The sequence below is a fragment of the Lonchura striata genome, chromosome 6 (genome assembly GCF_046129695.1).
Source record: "Lonchura striata isolate bLonStr1 chromosome 6, bLonStr1.mat, whole genome shotgun sequence".
Classification (NCBI taxonomy): domain Eukaryota; kingdom Metazoa; phylum Chordata; class Aves; order Passeriformes; family Estrildidae; genus Lonchura; species Lonchura striata.
In genome coordinates this window covers 4,672,212-4,686,010 of record NC_134608.1, presented here as the reverse complement: position 1 = coordinate 4,686,010, position 13,799 = coordinate 4,672,212, and the positions used below count along the sequence as shown (strand labels likewise).

Here is a 13,799-nt window from a genome sequence, read left to right as displayed (position 1 = left end):
AGCCCGGCTAGCTCAGTCGGTAGAGCATGGGACTCTTAATCCCAGGGTCGTGGGTTCGAGCCCCACGTTGGGCGCATTACTTTTGAACCGCTTGAAGGGTTCCAGGCTGGAAAACGCCGACGCCTGAGGGAGAAAACATGAGTGGAAAACTCAATTTTTGTGAGTTACCTCCATTCAGGAATGACGTGCATAACAAAGCTGGAGCCGCGAGGGGCTGGGCAGTGACCGCTAAACACCGGCTCCCGGGATATTTTACTTTTTTAATAAACAATGCAGGAATCAGATGTTAATCAAGTAGGAGCTCTGGGCTCCCTCGAAGACAGAGAGGAATTACAGAGATCCCTGGAAAAAGCAGAGAGCTGGGCAAGCACCTGCCATAGGAAATGTAACAGGAGCCAGGGTGAGGTTCTCCATTTGGATGGTTAAACACAGAACTAGAGGAGAGCAGCAGGAGCAGCCCCACAGGAGGGGAGCTGGGGGTTTTGGGTAGCAGGAAATTCACCCCTGAGAGGGTGGGCAGGCCCTGGCACAGGGTGCCCAGAGAAGGTGTGGCTGCCCCTGGATCCCTGGAAGTGCTCCAGGCCAGGTGGGACAGGGCTTGGAACACCCTGCGATGGTGGGAGCTGTCCCTGCCATGGCAGGGGTGGAACTGGGTAGGCTTTAAGGTCCCTTACGACCCAAACCATTCTGGGATTCTGTGGTTTGCGTTGGTCCATCACTGAACAGGCTCTCCAGGGAAGTGCTCCCAGCCAGCCAGAGCTCAAGGAGCATCCGGACAATGCTCTCCTAAAGCCACAGGATTTATTTCATGCAGTCCTGCAAGGAGCAGTGGGTTGCACTCCATAAGCCTTAGGGGTCCCTTTTGACTTGAGACAATCTGATTCCATGAAAAGGGAGATGAGGGAATGAGATAAAGCCACTTCCCCCAGGGAACAGCATCTTGCATATTCCAAAATCCTCCTCCAGTCAGCAGGACTCACCTGCAGCTGCCTGCAATTGGCCAACACCAACCTGCTGGAATGGCATCCAGTCCAGAATGAAAAGCCTCAGAGGGAAATCCTCCAGTTTCTGCAGGGGTTTGTGTCTCTCACTGTCCTTCCTGCTAAACCAGGCAGACACTATGAATTTGTCTGCTGGGAGGATCCATGATCCCACAGCTGTGCCAGGGACAGAACTACCACAGGGTGAAAACCCAACCATTTCTACACCATTACACATGTAGGGTGTGATCTCTGGGGGCTCTCCAGGGCATGCTATTAAGAGTCTTTCTCACTCCTTCAATGAAATAAAAATCTGCCTTAGCAGGTCCTGGGACTCTGCACTTTACCCAGCAGTAACATGGGAGTTAGGAATCCTGTCCCTGCCACGTGAAACAGAAGCAGCTGAGGCTGTTCAGTGATGCAGAAACCCCACAGGAGGAGATCTGAGTGGGCAGAAGGAAGATGAGGTGGCAGAACACGCCGGGAGAGGTCCCAGGGTACGTGCGCAGAGCAGCACAGAAATACCCCTGGAAAGGAAGGGCTAAGAATATCCTGAATTTCCTCAGCTGCAGTCTGCTGCAGCTCAGGAAAATGACATCATTGCACCACCAACACCACAGGCTCTGTAGGAGTTTCAGCTCCTGACTCCTTCCCAGCAAGAAGGGAAGGAGCTCCCAGCTCCATGGGACTCGTGCTGATGGCAAATTCCTCTCTCAGGAAGCTCTGGTTCAGTTCTTACTGAGGTAAAACAAAACCTACACCCCAAATTACCCAGATTGTGACTGAAAATGAGCAGCACAGCTCAGGCTGCATGCTCTGTACACCTGAGGCTGGCTCAATGTGCCTGGCAATGAGACACTGTCTGTTTATCCAGCCTGGAACAGCACCAGGAGATGATCCCTGAAACACCAACCTCATCCCACAATTATAAAAACTAGCAGCACCTTTTAAGGTAAAACACACTGACAAAACCATGCAGGAGTTACTGAAGTGCTGCAGCACATTCCCCGTGCTAGGGCTCACCAGAAGAAGATTTCTTTAAATATCTGTTTGACTTGCAGAGTCGTGCTTCAGGCACACAGCAGGTGGGCAGCAGGCAGCACGGGGAGATCTGTCACAAAAAGCATGTTTGTGCCAATAAAAGGCTTCACCACCCCGAGAAATGTTATATTTATCTTCCCAAAATTGAGAAAAAAGTTGCTCCTCAGGGTAGGATTTACACCTCAGTAACCAGCAGGTACCAGCAGTCACCATGTAGCCACTGAGTCAAGTTTGACCTCACACCTGCTTAATTAATTTATAATAATTTATACACTTACACTGCTGAAATCTTTCTTGGAGGAGACATAGGGAGAGGTTTTAGCTCAGCATGATGAGAGGATTACAGGCAGAAGAGTTCTCTGCTAAAACTCTTACAAAAGGGGAAATAATGTTCTATTACCTTTGCTGAACAGCCCCAAACCATTTCTTCACATGTGACTCAAGGGTGGAATATTTTAATACAGAATTTGGCACTAAAAATTATCATAGATGTTTTTCCCTAGTGCTGTTCATTCTTCTTAACATGCTCAAAATGAAAATATCTTAAACCAAATTCTCTCAGCAATGCATTTACTATACAGATAAATAATAAACAACTCAGTAGGGAACAGCTCGTGAGGGGACAGAATTTCTCCAAAACAAGACAAAAGAGCAGAGGAGCTGCCAGAGTTAAGTTTGTAAACTATAACTGGACAGGGTTTTAAATAGTGTTAGTGCCTACACCCTGACAACACCCACGTTGTTCATATTTAATAGTGTTACACACAATTTAATGAACAAAACCTAAACCCCAATGCACATGGATGTAGTTGAAACGGGGCAGAATCCTTGTGTGGAATTTAAGTGCTTATTTCTCTGTGGAAAAAGCTCTTTTCATCAGTGGTGGGGGTGCTTTTCCAACATCAAACATCATTTCCAGAGGGGGGTTGTTGAGGCAGCACCAGTCGGGAATGCGGCCAGTCTGGCTGTAATATTCCTTGGACACAGAGCGGCTCCCAAGGATGTCCTGGAGAGCTCCAAAAATTGCTCCTGCCAAAGAAAAAAAATCTGCATCAATTCCAGAGAGAATTAATCTGCATTAATTTCATTAAAAGAAATAATTAATTCCATTTTAAAAAATCTGCATTAATTCCATTAATTCCAGAGAATTTCTCTTTCTGCTTCTTCCCATTGAGAATCTCAACTGGGATTTTCTAGCTCTGCCCTTAAATGTAAAAGGATGAATGGATATTGCTGCTTTCCTTTTCAGCAGCCCAGCTAGTCCTAAACTGCTTCCATTTATATCCCTGGAAAGTAACTGAAAACAAGGAATCATCTGCTCTCTGCCGACAGCAAACCTGGCCTGATTGACCCACTTCTTACAACAAAGTTTTTATTTGAAGCACTTCAACCAAACCCCATTGTGTTCAGGGCAACTTTTACCCCCAAAAAGTTGCACCACAAATTCACACCATCTGTGAGAAGATTCAGCCCACAGCAGCTGACCAGGGAAGAAAATAATCACAGAATTTGGTGCACAGAAATTGTTCTGGTTTGCTTCACCCCTGCTTCCCACCTGTTCCCATTCTTACCTCCCAGCCAGGCCACGCAGTTGGATTTGGCAGGGGGAGTGTGAATCCTGAAGGTTTTGGTGGCAAGAGCTTCCTTGTACTTGGGTTTCTCCACCAGGTGTCTGATCTCAGCCATGAGCCTGTGCAGGAACCCCGGCAGCATCGCCGTGCCCCCGATCACCACCAGGTTCTCTGCCAGCTGCTTCCTGGTGTCTATGGGGCACTAATGCAAACAGGGACACCGAAAAAAACCCCAAATAAATCAAACTGCCTGAGCTTAAAGACATTCAGAAGTCCCTTAGAAATTCAGTCCATTTCTGCGCCCTCCAATTGCTGTTTTCTCCTATTTAGCGGGAAAATAACCAAGATAATGAGAGAAATGCCTGGAGGTGCAGAGGTGAAGGTTCCAGGCACAGAACTTCTTAAACAATTTGTTTTCATAAAGAATTCTAATTGAAATGTTTGTCATATCAGCCAAGTCCATGGCTCTGCAATAAATTGCATCTCAGCAAACTTATTTAAATGGCATCAATAGCTACAGGGAGCCAACTTTAATTAACATATATACACCATCACATAATGAAAATTTCCATTTATAGTGGTTTTCTAATGCAATTTTTTTTCTAAATATAATAAGAAATGAAGCATTTATCTCCAAGAAAAAAAATCTGCAATAAATTTAATATACTGCCTGCAATAAAGATGTCCAAATTGATTTTATTCTAGCACAGGCAAACCGGCAGCCTGCAGGACTCAAAGTCTTGAGTCATTTTTAACTGCAGGTTGTCCAAGGCTGGAGGCATCACCTAAAGTGTTTCTGATATAAAAATACCTGAACAAGTGAATCCAAGATCAAAGTGGCAACAGATGTCTCTTCATTATCCTGTTCAAAGAGGATTTCCACCACGGAGTCTCTGTGGCACAGACAGGAGAAGTGAGTGTTAATGAGCAGCAGAGCCACTCTGAGCTGAACTCGAGCACAGCAGAGCTGCAAATAACTCCAGCCTTCCTGCTGCCAACACTTTGTCACTCCTGTCACACATCCCATGCACACTGCACTGCCACCAGGGAGGGGACAATCGTGGACTCCTTGGGACACTCATGGAATCTTGGAAAAGACCTTTACGGTCACCACATTCAGCCCTCAAGCCAGCATCAGCACCGTGATCACCACTAAACCACATCCCCAAGTGCCACCTCCACACGTGTTCTGAACACTTCCAGGAATGGTGACTCCACCACTTCCCTGGGCAGCCTGTTCCAGTGCTTTACAACCCTTCAGTGAAGACTCCCTAATATCCAATCTAAACCTCCCCAAGTCAACTTGAGGCCCTTTACTCTTGTCCTGTCCCTTGTTCCCTGGGAGCAGAGCCCAGCCCCACCTGGCTGCATTCTCCTGGCAGGAGTTGCAGAGTGAGGTTTCCTCTGAGCCTCTTTTTCTCCAGGTTCAAATGCTCTGTTCATATCACTAAACCTGTCCTTTTAGCAGGCTTTGATACTCGTTTCTCGTCCCCCACCCCTCCAATCTCCCTGCTCTCATCCTCCTCCTCTTGTGGCTCTGGAGAAGCCATCCCCTCCCATGATGGGCTTGCACTGTGTCCAGCACACAGCTTTCATTTTAGAGACATGAAAAGCATATGCAAGTGTCTCATTAAAATCCAATTTTATGAAAACTTATATGCTTTTAGAGTTGAAATATATCATTGTAATGACAAATACTCTGCCATGGCACTTCTCACCTGATGGGGCCAACTACATGGAGAATCTTTTCTCCATCCAAAGGATAGTCCACGTCTGGAGGTGGTGAGGGACGCTGGAAACAAAACCAGACTTGTATTATTATTTTAGAGCCCAAGAAAGCTGCAGCCACCTGCAAAGAGCAGGAAGAGCTTCATCCTCCACTCACCTCAGCACTGCCATCAATGTTGAACTTGGCTGCCTGGATTTTCAGCCCCCGCTGGAGATCACTCACAAAGCAAGTGCGGACTGTGCAGAGGGGAAGGAAGAGAGGGGCACGAGTGAGGCCTTGGTGGATCCTTTTATCACCAGCAAAAACAGCCATTTTCTTAATTTAGAGAAGAACACACACTCCAGGCCCTTGCTGGTCCAAGATATTATCAAATAAAAGCAAAGAGAAGCAGTCTCTACTCTCCAGCAGAGTTCAATCACGAGTTAAACAAAGCTGACACTAAAATTATGTTGGAAATCCTGCCTGTCCTTTCTCACACAAACCACATACGCCAGAGGGATGCTTCTAATGGTGCCTCGAGGTGCCAGGGGTTGTATCCTGCCTTCACTGCAGGCTTTGCACCACAGCTTCAAATGAGGTATTGCTCATTTCCTAAACAGGCTCCTACCATGCAACATTTTCCTTACTGCAACTCTTCAACACCCTGAGAATTCCAGAGGGTTTTTCTGCTTCCAGACAACACTGACAGAGCAGTCTCATTTGTATCCCAGCTGCCACTGTTCCTATACATTTAATTATTTGTATTGGCACAGGTGAGCATCTCCCCCATAAACTGCTGTCACAGAGAAACAACCCTTCAACACACAGACAGCAACAATTTAATCTCTAGCCTGGTGTCTCTGCTTCCAAAAGGCTGCACAGAAAACATACTCATCAGAAAAAGTGTGCAAATCCAGGAATCAGAAAAGCAAGTTCCATTTCATAAAGCACCAGCTGCATTTATTTTGCATTTGACTGATGGATTTCTTCCTAATTTGACCCAAGGGATACATAGTAGTTACTGTTTTCTAGGAAAACACATCTTTTTCTATCTGCTGGAATCTATCACATAGGAATTCATCCAAGTTCTGCCCAAAGAAAGACTCTACTTTTTCTGGTGTAGTAAAAGTAGTTATTGTCTCCTCTTGCCTACCTTAACACACCAAAATACCTTTTATTAATACCTTTTTTTTTTTTTTTAATTGACTTTAAAGCAAACTGAGCCTTTCTAGTTAATCAATAAACAAGACTACACAACAGTGCAATCCTCTTTCTGTGCCCACCTATCAAATACATCTAAAAGTTGCAACTTAACAACACAGAGGTTAATGTGAAAGAGGAATTAAAAACCTGGTTTTAGTTTTGCCTTCAAAGAGGAAGAACAATACAAGCTCATCCAAGAGGTAATAAATACAACAGAGAAGAGAAATAAATTCCTAAATGTAAAATATTGTACACTTCTTATTATCACACTCTACTGCACAATTTCATACACTAGAGTTTCACAAAGCAAGCAATTTACCTTTTATATCCTCTACTATGTCTTCTGGGACTGAGCCTGAAATAAACAAAAAAACCAACTTAGTTTCATTCTTAAATTCTCTTATTCTCTTCCTACTTTAAAAAAAATGTTTTGTTCTAAGTTTGAATTACATTTAATGTATTAAACTTTCACTTTGACAGCAGCTTTCAAAGATTTACAAAGCAGAAAAGAGATTAATAAGAGAAATAAGTTTGTCTTTGCTCAAAACAGACTGAAAAACTACAGAACTTTTATCTCAGCCTTTATTCAAAACTGCTGTGAGAAGAGGCTTGTCATAAAAATAATATACTTGTGAAATTACAGAATTCACAGAATGACCAGGCTGGAAGAGACCTTCAGGATCATCGAGTCCAACCCAGCCCCAGCACCTGAACCAAACCCTGGCACCCAGTGCCACATCCAGGCTTTGTTAAACACACCCAGGGATGGTGACTCCACCTCCTCCCTGGGCAGAACATTCCAGAACTTTATCACTCTTTCTGTAAAAAACTTTTTCCTAATATCTAACTTATATTTCCCTGGGCACAGCTTCAGACTGTGTGCTCTGGTTCTGTCAGTGCTGCCTGGAGAAAGAGCCCAGCCCCACCTGAGCCCAGCCACATTTCAGGAGTAGTAGAGTGATGAGGGCACCCCTGAGTCTCCTTTTCTCCAGGCTGAGCACCCCCAGCTCCCTCAGCTGTTCCTCACAGGGTTTGTGTTCCCAGCCCCTCTCCAGCCTCGTTGCCTCCTCTGGACACATTCCAGCATCTCAACATCCTTCCCAAACTGAGGGCCCAGAGCTGGACACAGCACTCGAGGTATGGCCTCAGCAGTGCCAGGTACAGGGGAACAATGACCTCCTGCTCCTGCTGGCCACACTGCTCCTGATCCAAGAACAGTGTGGTCTTCATGCAGGTAGGCCACAAGAGACACAGTGAATCCTAAACCCATTTTACTCTCTGTTAGGATTACCACCCTTTCCCCAAAGCAGTTCCCAGCATAGATGCCCCATGCCAGTCCTTACCCATCACAGAGGGAAGGCTTTGTCCTTTGGCCAGTCCCGTATCCACCGTGCACTGCTCCAGCAGCTGATACTCCAGCTCCCTAAAACAGGGCACAGGAGGGCGGGGAAAGACATCCATGAACTCAGCCTGGCTCTCTGGACTGCACTCCAGGGACAGGATTCATTCCTTCCAGTTACATCCTTCTAAACAGAAACTTAAGGAGACCCCATTCCCACAGTTTTTACCACATCAGCAACAGTCACACAGTTTTAACTCTAAAGTTAAGATGTAGAAGAGGAACTTTTGTTCATGGTCAAAGAGGAACTTCCACAAATAAATAATTTGTAATCTGGAATGGATAACTATGAACTTACTTGTGGATGGCCTTTCCTCCCAGGGGAAGGGAACCCCAGCAACTCAGGATTGGAATTCCCTCATAGATCTACAGGAAGATCAGGAAATTCTCCTCTTTTTCATTAGTTTGCAGTCTCCTGGAATTAAATGCCTTTTCCCTTCTACACTCAGCCACCTTCTAACTACTTTTATAGTTTAATTTCTAGTAAAAAAAAAAAATCTCAAGTTCATGAGAGCCCCACTGAAAACAAAAGGATACAGGCAGCACCAAGCTTTCTGCATATCCACAGTCCAGCACCATGGCAGAGTTGATCCCCAGTGTCAGGAGAGACATCAGGTGACTTGGAGCAAACAAAACAGAAGGTACCTACACAGAAACCAAAAGCAAAGTTGGCAGAAGGAGGGAAAAAAGAAACAAAAAAGAAACAAAGCACTCATGCCTTCCCTGAATGGCAATTGAAAAGCAAAACCCAAACAACTCTATCTTGAATTATTCCAGTGCTAATCTAATGAACAAATACAACAGGATTCCAAATTCTGTGTCCATCTGCTTTGTGGTGCACACCAGGTACTTCAGTAATGATGGATGTTGGAATGGGCTTGTAAGAAAATAAGTGTTAGCTATAAAACTCAGGTCCAGTTTCTTATTGTTACTGAAAAAAATGAAAGAAGCTGGAGTACAGCACCTTCAAAAGCTGTAAAAACTTGAAGATGTGAATAAATGAGCTAGAAAATCCAGAAAACTGTGCCTTAAGACAAATATTGCTGCACCCAAACAGAAGAGGCTTTCTTTGAAACACTCACAAAAACAATGTGGAAATTCAAGCTAAAATTACATGAGAATTACTTCCTTCTCCTAGAATTTCACAAATCAAATTTCGTAGAAAGCAACAGTTCAATTAAAAGAACACTTTGAAGTGTGAATTAAATGAGAAATTTAATAAATCCCACACTTACAGGAAACATATTGACCCTTAACCCAGAGCCAGAAGGTAAAACATTGACCTGCAATAATAAACCACTCTTTGCACCAAGTAGAAAAATAGAAACCAGAGAGAATTAAATTTCCATCACTATTAACTGGCTTCTTAACATGCTACAATGTCTCTCCATCAAAATATGACTGAATACATAAGCCATTTTCAACAAACCATTTTTCATGGTGGATGTGCTTTAGCTGAGACATTTTATTGCTGCAAGAGAGATTAGGAAAAAAGCCTCAAAAAACCAACTGAAACCAGCTTTTCACAGAATCCTTGACTGGCTGGGTTGCATGGAACTTTAAGGATCATCCAGGTCCATGGCAGGGACACCTTCCACCATCCCAGGCTGCTCCAAGCCCCATCCAGCCTGGCCTGGAACACTGCCAGGGATGGGGTAGCCACAGGTTTCTTTTTCCCACAACTTTTCTTCAAAAAGACTGAACAGGTATTTGATTTCAGGTAAGTTCTTCTCTAAATGAGCACAGCCATGTGCTAGGCAGATATTGACTGTGGCAGAAATCATGAGACTTGCTGACAGGGCACTAAGAAATGTTTCAATAGAAATCTTGACTCCAGGCAGTGCTCAGTGGGGATTATTGGATCTGTCTGGGACAGAACACTGTGAGCTGAATTAACTACAAGCCAGGGAAACCTTGCAGAGTCTTGTTAATTAAGAGTCAGAATGGAACACAATGGTCTTAATCCAACTTCCACACCCTACTTGCTCACACCATCATCTGATTTTTCTTCTTTATGCCTTTCACTCTTCTGCCACTATTTCCTTTTTTTTTTTTCCCCATATCTGGTACTGACTGTAAGCAAAATTCCTCCTGGCAAGTGGAGCAAATGAACACACTTCTGTCAAACACTTACCTCAAAATGTTTGAAAAGGACCCTGGTGAGGGTGTCCCTGAAGTGTGAAGGGCACAGGACTGACTCTATGATCACAACACGCCGGTCCCTGGGATTCACCAGCAGATGCCTAAAAAAAGAGAAGATGTGCAAAATAAAATTGGGAACTTTAGGCAGATATTATGAAATCTATCCTACAGTCATATTCCATTTTCCTCAAAAATCCTAATATTTGCATATAGATAGCATTTGCTACAGCAGACCCCCAAAGTCTTTTTCATAAATCTAAAATCCCCAATGCTTTCCTAAAAAAAGTCAGGGAATTCATTATACATTTCTAAACCAATATAAAGTAATACAAAATAAGTCATCAATGGCTTATCCAGTGTCATAAAGCACATAAGAATGATGACACTCTGATACTCAGATTTCAGTGGAAAAGGATGAAATAGTCCTATTTTCAATTGCAAAGTGGTGGTCCAGCACAGGAGAAGAAAACAACCCAGGCCACAACAGATCTGAGGCACAGAAATTAAATCCTGGTTTCCCTGTGATGGCTTTCACTGTGTAAAAACATGGCCTGGAAGCAAAGAGAAAAGACCAAGTCCAATTTCATTATTATCTAAGGGTACTAAAAACACAATAAAGAGATGTATAGGTGAGATAAAAACATTCCTGCTTCCAAACCACTGTGGAGAGAGTTCTGCACTGATAGGAGCTTCAGCCCTGCCAAAATCAATGCAACTCCTGAGGTAAAGCCTTCCCCTTCTCAGGCCCTTTACAAATCCCTCAGCTGAAAGGTAATTTATCAAACACCTTCTGCTTTTACAGAGCAACTGCTGCTGCAGGACAGGAACTCTTTGTAAGATAACCTGGATCTCAGCACCACCAAACTCCTCCTGCACCAACACAGCCAGGCAGCCCCTTGCAAAGCCTTAACTCAGTTTTTGTATCTCACCAGGCAGAGTCCATCCCCTGCCCACATCCCTGGAAGTGCTCAGGGAAGGCCTGGATACCTGGGAGGTGTCTCTTACCTGAAATACAGCATGTGGATAAATTCCTTCAGGTAGGAATACAGCTCCTCTGTATTGATGTTGTACTGAACCACCTTGACAGGCTGGGAAGGGAAAACATCCACAGTCAGCTCAAATGCTGGGCAGTGATTATTTCTATACATTTTTTTTTTCACACATGATATATAAAGATATATATAAGAGACATACATAATATATATTTAATCTAACATTATATATAAATACTCACTCTTGCCTGATTTGCTCTTTGTCCTTAAAGCATCACATAAACCCACCCCATAACTGAATTCCACACTTAATTCATGCTAATTTTTCATACAGGCAACTTAGAATTAGTTTCCCACCCTCTACTAAATTAAAAGGAAAAAAGGTATAACTAGGCAAAGCAATTTCTCAATAAATGCCCCAAAACACAAGTTCCATGGGGGCTGAGCAGCAATTAACACACCAGCACTGGCATCACACTTACCTGCACCTACTCACAGGTTTTAACAGCAGCAGTTAAAAGAATGAAAAATATAATAATATTTCAGAGTATTTTATTCAGGCAGTGAAAAATGGCTTGTGATGGACAGAAAAAGCATCTGCAAATTCTTGCTATGCCATAACACACCAAACAGCATAAAACCAGCTCACCTTTGACACATCAGGTTTCTTGATTTCACTGGGGATGATGCATCTTGGTCCTGTTTCTCCTGCAAACCCACACCTGACAGAAAATGTTAATAACCTGATTATTTGAAGTCATCACTAGGTTCCCTAGACCTAGGGATTATCACAGAGTAACAAATTAGGGAATTCTGTTATTGCAGAGAGGGGTATTGCACACAGTTTTCCTATCCAGCCACTAGGAGATAAATTTAAAGATTAACTAAAAGATAAAGGTTTTGTATTGGTTGTTATTGACTCCCTCAACAAAAGGATAAAAACAGCAATAACCCCAGACAAAACTTTTCAGAAACCTACCTGGTCTTCCTCAAACACACAAGAACCATGGACTGAAGAAAGCAAATTAAAAGCAAAATGAATTCAAGGTTTATTTTAGTCTCAGTGGCTGATATTTGTTCCATCCCTGTCACTCCCCGTAACTACAAATCTCTGAAAAAAACTGCAGTTTTCTTTAAAGCTGCTAGACTTGGAGCACTTTTAATGCAGCAAGTCAATTAATGTTTGATTCTGGTATTTGCAGCTGTCAACATGTTAGATCATTTCAGAAAAAAAAAATCTTGAAACAGCCACAATTCAGAATTTAATTTTCTTCTTTTCTCTCAAACAGATCCTTGTGCAGTCCCAGTGTGTAGAGGCAGTTTTCCTTAAACTTTCAGCTAATTTCAGCCTTATTTGGAACAGAACAGACACTTCTCATACAATTCAGTTGTTGTTACTTCTGTGAGAGCGAAGGCTGGAAACAGATCCTAAAAACACACTATCCAGGGAAAAAGCATTTCCAAAAGAGGGTTTTACTGGATAAACAATGCCCAGGGAATAAAAGCTCACAAGCACTCCAAACTTGGGACAATTGGCCACACAACATGAATCCACAAAAAGCCACCCATGGGAATTGCTTGTCCGCATCCATGAAGGCTCTGTAAAATCCTCCCATTCCCAAATAACAAAGCTTTTGGCCCATGAGATGAAATATTAAAAATATAGTGAGCATTCCTGCTTCAGCACTCGAGCTAAATCTTGTTTTAATCTAAAACACAAGATAGGCTGTTCATTACCAGCTCCACACCACATAGATCAGAATAGAAAGGGGGAACCTCACATAATTATTGCTGGAATAATGGTTGGGATTGGAAGGGGAATTTAAAACCATCTACTTCCACCCTCTGCCATGGGTGGGATTCTACTATGCCAGGTTGATCCCTGTCCATCCTGGTCCTGGACACTTCCAGGGATCCAGGGGCAGCCACAGCTGCTCTGGGGATCCTGGGCCTCACACCCTCACAGGGAAGGATTTTTTCCCAATATCCCAACTAAGCCTGTCCTCTGACAATGTGAATCCATTCCCCCACTCCCTGTCACTCCACCCCTAATCCAAAATCCCTCTGCAGCTCTCTGTCTCCCCTTCAATCACTGCAAGAGGCTCCACGTTCCCCCTGCACCCCTCCCTTCTGCAGACCGCACACGCCCAAATCCCGGCCTCACGGCGGGGCACTCACTTGGTGAAGGCCTGCCCCAGGTCGATGACCACGGCGGTTTTCTCCCCGCCGCTGCCCAGCCCCTCGTACAGCGGCATCGCGGCCTCCCTCTCGCCCTTCTCCTCCCTCCGCTCCCTTCCCCGCCTCCCTCCGCCGCCGCCGCACGGGCCCTCCCCGCCGCCGGGCTGCCCGCGCCGCCTGCCCGCGCTGCCGCCGCCCCGCCGCTCCCTCGCCCGGTTCCGCCGCTCGCCGCTCATCCCGCGGGGCTGCGGCGGGGCCGGGAGCGCCGCGGGGCCGGGCGGGCGCGGAGCGGCGCGGCCGCGCCTCAGCCCCGCTCCGGCGGCGGCGCGGGCAGCCCGGGCGGGCCCTGCGTGAGGGCGGGACGGGGACGCGGCAGCGTTCGGCTCGGAGTGTTTCCTCTAGGCTGGGGGAGCCCGCCCGGGTTGGCGAGTCCGGTGGAACCGTTAAAACACGTCTGCATCAACGCGGCTGTTCAGTTCGCCCAGGGGTGGGGAGTCCGTCAGTTCCCTGGGCAGCTGTGCTGTGATGGGACAGCGCTTTGTGTGAAGAGATGTTTCGCAACAGTCAACCTAAGCTGCTCATGGC

General features: G+C 45.0%; 1 protein-coding gene and 1 non-coding gene across 2 annotated transcripts; one reads left to right on the top strand and one right to left on the bottom strand.

Moving 5' to 3' along the window:
* The first annotated feature begins 1 nt into the window (after position 1).
* Positions 2-74, top strand: TRNAK-CUU (transfer RNA lysine (anticodon CUU)). Its single transcript has one exon. It is a non-coding gene; the product is annotated as a tRNA-Lys (tRNA).
* A 2,500-nt stretch (positions 75-2,574) lies between these two features.
* ACTR10 (actin related protein 10) lies at positions 2,575-13,357 on the bottom strand. The gene is made up of 13 exons (XM_021534648.2): positions 13,215-13,357; positions 11,686-11,758; positions 11,050-11,132; positions 10,037-10,145; positions 8,440-8,547; positions 8,201-8,268; positions 7,847-7,926; positions 6,823-6,858; positions 5,478-5,557; positions 5,311-5,384; positions 4,404-4,485; positions 3,593-3,794; positions 2,575-3,050 (listed from the first exon to the last, which is right to left on the bottom strand). Exons 1-13 carry the CDS (start codon positions 13,289-13,291, stop codon positions 2,869-2,871), a joined length of 1,254 nt encoding a protein of 417 aa, XP_021390323.1. The 5' UTR covers positions 13,292-13,357; the 3' UTR covers positions 2,575-2,868.
* Positions 13,358-13,799: the final 442 nt, after the last annotated feature.